This window comes from Epinephelus moara, chromosome 20 (genome assembly GCF_006386435.1).
Source record: "Epinephelus moara isolate mb chromosome 20, YSFRI_EMoa_1.0, whole genome shotgun sequence".
Lineage (NCBI taxonomy): Eukaryota > Metazoa > Chordata > Actinopteri > Perciformes > Serranidae > Epinephelus > Epinephelus moara.
In genome coordinates, this window is record NC_065525.1 from 4,217,583 (window position 1) to 4,223,632 (window position 6,050).

A 6,050-nucleotide genomic window follows, 5' to 3' on the forward strand; every position below is an offset into this window, starting at 1 on the left:
TTCTTCCTCATTAATAAAACCCTTCATTTAAAAACTGCATTTTGTGTTTACTTGTGTTATCTTTGACTAATGTTTAAGTTTGTTTGATGATCTGAAACATTTAAGTGTGGAAAACATGCAAAAAAGTAAGAAATCAGGAAGGGGGCAAACACTTTTTCACACCACTGTAAGTCTTTGCACGATTATTTAGTTATTTCAGTAAAATCTGGCAACTTGACACTTTTGACACACATCCCCATTATTGCTAGTGGTGGATTTAAAAATATGATCAATTTCCAAGGAATGGTTTTCTTCTATAGAGGGACTTGGCAGAAAAAAATCAGGAACCGTCGTTGTGATCTGGTCTTTTCCATACTAAAATGTAATTTATACAGAAAAATGTCCAGGCAGTTGGTTTACCTGTGTGATTTGATTTGACAGGTGACCAGTTTCCAGGAGCTGCTGACCAAACTCACCCACAGCTGCCCACGCATCTCCAAAATGCGGTTACACTTCGACTGGTCGGATGTGTCCGTGTCACTGCTCACTCAGTTCCAGCAGCTCCGAGTCCTTGAGCTCAAATACTTCTGGGTCTTTAAAGGAGTGACACCCACAACACTGCAGACCCTGACCAAATCCTTGCCTAACCTGAAGTCTCTGACGTTGCAAATCCTTGTGCCGCTGAGGAACCTGGGCATCTCGTACATTTTGGAGTCTCAGTCTCTGGAGTTCCTGGACGTGTCACCCAGCCGAGGCTTGGTCTTCTCATGTCTGAAGCTACCTGCCTTGCGTGAGCTTCGAGCCAAGAAGATTGTTCGCGGCATCACACTGGACCGCAGGACCAGGCTGAGTATCCAGAGCCGGTGGCCCTGCCTTTACCACGTCCTCCGAGAGGGGACGCCAAAGCTCCAGGCCCTCAACAATGAGAGACTGCTTCCTACATGGAGAGAGGAGAGCTATGGGGAGCTGTCTGCCATCCTGGAACAGTCCTGTTACTGTGTTCAGCATCTAGACAGCTGGCTTTGGTAGTCAACTGCGTGACTTGAAACTAAGTACATTAGACAGGTGGTCATTAGCAATGTATTGCTTTTATACACACACCATATTTGTCCACATTTGAATGAACTGAACATGTCCTCAGAGGGACACATTGTTGCACATAGTTGCAGATAACAAAATAGTCTTGAAATGAAATTAAAGGACTGCAAGTTTGTTTGTTTTTTTCACTTCTTAAACAGAAAGCTGCTGTTACAGTTGGAAACACGTTCCCAGGACAATGATACACAGTGTGTCTACAACTGTTTTAATTAGTTTGCCCATTATGTCCAAAAAGCAAAGGTGCTTCATGCTGATTGCACTGTGTTGTGCTGGCCTGGATTTGTTTCCGCCAAAGTTCTGCGCTGGAAAACTGACAACATTAACTACAACCCTGAGCTGAGAGTGAATGTGAAAAGAAGACTTGAGTGTAATGGTGACTCAGAGTTGTGGAGAATGCCTTCTAAATTGTAAAAGAGAGAAATGATTGAGAACCAGGAGAAAATGTATATGAAGTTTTATTTTCGTTCCTTTTTACAATGAGCCTCAACTGTTTGCTTCTGTCGAGTCAGAAATGGAAGCAGTGCTTTTGCAATGATCTTTCTAAACAGCAGAGGTCCTTATTGTCACAGATTTGACTGTGGAGATTTCTCTCCCAAAGGTCTTACAACTCAAACTTGTGTTTACATGTGCATTAGTGTAACCTTGTCTTTTAGTGGACCAAAGGATTCTGAACATTTCACTCCAGTACTTGTGCTCATGTGTTGTATGAGTAGCAGATGTGTGCATGAGGGTATTTTTGCATCAATGTATTTGTGAGATTTGGCTGATATGATGGAAGGTTTGAGTGGAGAACATTTCACAGAATTCATCATGAAGAACTGTTTTTAATCTTAAAGCTGCAGTTGGTAACTTTTATTAAAAAATACACTTTTTTTCATATTTGCTGAAACTGTCACTATAGTCTGTTCAATTCAGTTTTATTTATAAAGCCCAATATCACAAATCACAATTTGTGTAACCACAGCCCACAGTCCAGGTGCAACCATGATCGAAGGGGACCTGCGAGACAAGGGAGGACAAAGGCTCCATGGAAAAATCTGAGTTAGTAACATGCATTAACGGAACATGAATGTTTGTTAATGGAGAGAGACAGAAAGAGAGAGGAGCTCAGTCAGCACATTTACATGACATTAGAGAAAATGTCATACATGTTGAAATACATGTAAACATGTTTGATCAAATCAAATTTCTCAAAGCTAGATACCCAGACCCAGATAATGAGATTGGGAGTCTAATTACTCCTGCATGTATACAGTCAATTTGACCCAAACTGGCCTAGGCGCTCTGCGCATGCTCCACAATTTCCGCCCCAGGCTTTGACCTGGAAGTCGAATAGCATTAAATGCGAAACAGAAGAAGAAGCCAGTAACAACATGACAAAATCTACATCCAGAGCCGTGCATTTTTGGACAGACGAAATGTATAGAGCTTTAAAGTTGTCCACCATGGTACCAGTTTGTTGCTAGCTAACCACAGCTAAATTGTTCATTGTTGTTTGGTCTGTGACGTAATAAGTCAACAGGAAAAAGGTATAATAATAACAAGCTGACAGAGTCGACGTACTTAGGTCAATAAATCGATTCCCCTCACGTGCTTGTATACTGAGACAAGGACAGTAGCCCAATTAAATGGCTTAGTAGAGCTATAACCGTAGCTCAACTTAACTATGTATGTAAATTGATTTATTGATTGATTGATTGATTGTGCATGACACGTAAATAAAAATAATCAATCAATCAATCAAAGTGCCCAACCCTCATGGGTTTATAAGACACCAAAAAGAAAGTACAGTTGCAGTGTACATTATTATTATTATTTTTATTTTATTTTTTTCATTTCATACATAATCACAGCCCCTTTTACGGCTCAGACTTTAAACAGAATATTCTGCCTTCTCTCCCACGCTTTACAAATAAAATCTACAACAAAAAAGGTTCTCTTTCTAAAACACAACTCAAGTTTCTCATACTTGTCCAGCCAAAAGAAATCAGCATAAATAGAGGACATTTTAATAAAAAGTACATCCCTCAAGTCCTCATAAACAAGACAGTAAAACAGAAAATGGACCTCACTCTCAATTTCACCGAGCTCACACACCTGACAAAGTCTGTCCTCCTCTGGAATGGCATTAAACCTGCCGGTCTCTAAAGCCAAGGGTAATGTTCCTGAACATAAACATACTCAGTATGTCATAGGGAGTCCTCGGCAGACCAGTCCTGTGTCATCCTCAATAATGGCTGGCCCAAGGTAAGCCCGAGCCAGCCCTAACTATAAGCTTTATTCACACAGCACTAAATTTGTGCATCTCAAAGTCAAGGATGCTTCCTTAGTAAGACAAGTCCTTCCAAGTCAGGTCCTACAGAGGCTTGGTAAGACTCCTTCCTAGCATTCAGTGAACACACATTGGAACATGGTACTGAGTGTCCAGGTGTCCGTCATTGAAGAGGCACCACCTTCACTTCTGGCAAATCATGTGAAAACAATTGTGGGTACTTTACACCCACTAAGGATACACACATATTCTTAAAAATTCTCTGAAGGAAGCCTTTTATCACAAACTGTTGGTATGTTTTCTTACAAAAAAACCCAAATCCCTACATATCCCACATTTTTCAAAAGGCTGCGATCACACATCTAATACACTGATGGGAGTTAACAAGGAAGCAGTCCAGAGCGATCTTGTAAGGAGACAGGCTGAGGTATGGCTGGTTCACAAAAGTCCGGATTTTCCCCTGGAGTGGCGTGTTTGGAACCATGTGAACATGGAATCATTTTAAGGTACGTCCTCACTGTGTTTCTTTCCTAAACCTAACATCCATAACTTTACCTTAATAAAGTAACTGTACATTATGGTCATTTGTTATGTGCTAATTCATACGATATCATATGAACTGTTGTGCATGCATTTTTCATAGGATATCATACGAACAGTTCTATGAGCAATCCTTTTTCTGAAGGAAGAACTCAGTCCTCGGTAGAATTGGAAGGATCCTTGACATTGAAACAGTCCTTCAGCGGGACTCAATGATGTGGCCCCCTTGAACCTCAGCTGTTAAGAATCCTTCCTTGACTTTGAGAAGCACCAAATGAGACCAATTATCTTACAAAAAAGCCTTGTAGCACTTGTAATGGCATCATCTCATGTAATGAAACATCAACTCAGAGCCAAGGGGTCTCCAACACAGCTGCCAGTCATGCCAACCTCTGTCAAACTAGGCAGCACTGATAAAATATGAATCAAGATTCTGTTATTGCATTGCCTAATTCTCACCTCAAATGTTTTCAGAAACATATCTTTGTGTACCGTTTAGCTGTAAAATGAGAAAGTTAGGAACCTGGCCGCCATGATGGAAAGCTGAAACAAAACACCACCTTCCAACAAGATAAAAATTTTTACAACTTAACAGTACATTCAAATGTGTTTCTGAAAACAGGAGGAGAGACTCCTCGGCTCTGATTTGTTGTTTTCAGTGAGCAGCAGTTAGTTCTGGCAAATGCCATTAGAAGCAGCTGGAAGAGGAGGAGGGGTGTGATTTTTTTCAGACTATCTGTTTCATGTAGTTCTCTCACAAAAAAAGTGGTAGTTTCAGCAAAACGACAAAGTTTTTATAAAAGTCACTTACTGTAGCTTTAACTGTTCACAGGCTTGTGTGTTTGTGTGTGTAAGGCAGCAGATTAAAGTTTCACTGAGAAACATGAATCATTTTACAGACAACTCTCTGATTCCAGGACTTACCTCCTGCTTTCTGAGGGAAAATCCCTCCTGAACAACAAATGCACAGTGTGAGTAAAAAGCTCTGACATTTAGACAGATGTTGTAACATCTGGTTTGGACCACTTTTTTCACATCATAATACGTAATAAATTTAATTTTATGGACTCCAATGCAATGGAACATTGTTATAAGTAAGCACTGGGGAAGTATTTGCTGTTGTTAAACTTTTGATGAAATGGATGGAATTTACTTTAAAAGTTTCTTTTTCCCAAAAAGCTCTCACAAGTGTCATAACCATCATTACAGCCCATAACAGGCCATTAATCAGAGATAATGTGGAATATGGCCTTGCTTGGCTGCTCCTCCACCTGGCTCCAGTCTCACAGCGATGATGATTTGCCGTCATTGTTGCGCCATCTTAGTGTTTCAGTATGCTCGGGCTGGTCTGATCTCCTTGATCCTGCAACAGGGACATCTGTTCTGAGTACAAACAACCACCGCCGCACCCAGCACGGACTCTCTTCCTACACTGTTCCCATTTTCTCTATTTGTCTCCCTGTGTTTTCTCTCCTGAGGTGAGGCGTGTGTGTGTGTGTGTGTGTGTGTGTGTGCGTGTGGTCATGGTGGTCGTGATTCCCTGAAGTTTGGGCTTTCCAGCCAAATCTGCTCTCTACTCTCCTCCTCTTCTTTCTCCTCTCTTTTCCAGCCCACTCAGCACTCCTCCCTTCATATGCTTCTCGTTTGTTAAGAGTTTGTTGAGCGCACAGGATCTGTGTTGACATGTATCGCTGAAAACCATCATCCGACCCCCTGCATTGAGGTTTTACCTGGCTGTGGAGGGCAGTCGTTTGAGGGAGACACCACTGCATCTTGAAACTCAGGACACCTTCACCTACAATCCAAAGTGGTGACGCTGATGTTCTCCTTCTGAAGGATTTTCTTCAGCTACAGCTCTTGTTTCCATTGAGACGTGATTATGATGATTCGGGCAGTGTGAGCTATGTTCATAGAAAGGGAATGTGAGGGAGTGTGTGTGTGTGAGATGGGTCGGAGAGTGCAGTGTGAGGATAAAGTGTTCCTTGAGGTTTACCTAACCCCTGCATTAGTGGCAAGACCACAGTAACCGCCTCCAGATGTCTGAGAGCACAATCTGACTGATTATTTACGACGAGGCCAATGAACATCGCCCTCTTCACACTATAACACTTACTCTTTGCTCCTTCGGCAATGCCCAAGTTAATGCTTAATCAAAGTACAG

General features: G+C 41.6%; 1 protein-coding gene across 2 annotated transcripts in view; it reads left to right on the top strand.

Annotated features, from left to right (window-relative positions):
* si:dkey-12e7.1 (uncharacterized protein LOC557553 homolog) overlaps positions 1-1,190 on the top strand; it is a 7,750-nt gene extending 6,560 nt beyond the window's left edge. For both annotated transcript variants that reach the window (XM_050072274.1, XM_050072275.1), the window contains exon 4: positions 421-1,190. In XM_050072274.1, coding sequence (XP_049928231.1) covers positions 421-1,008 — 588 coding nt within the window. In that variant the 3' untranslated portion in view covers positions 1,009-1,190. The remainder of the gene's footprint in view (positions 1-420) is intronic.
* The last annotated feature ends 4,860 nt before the right edge of the window (positions 1,191-6,050 follow it).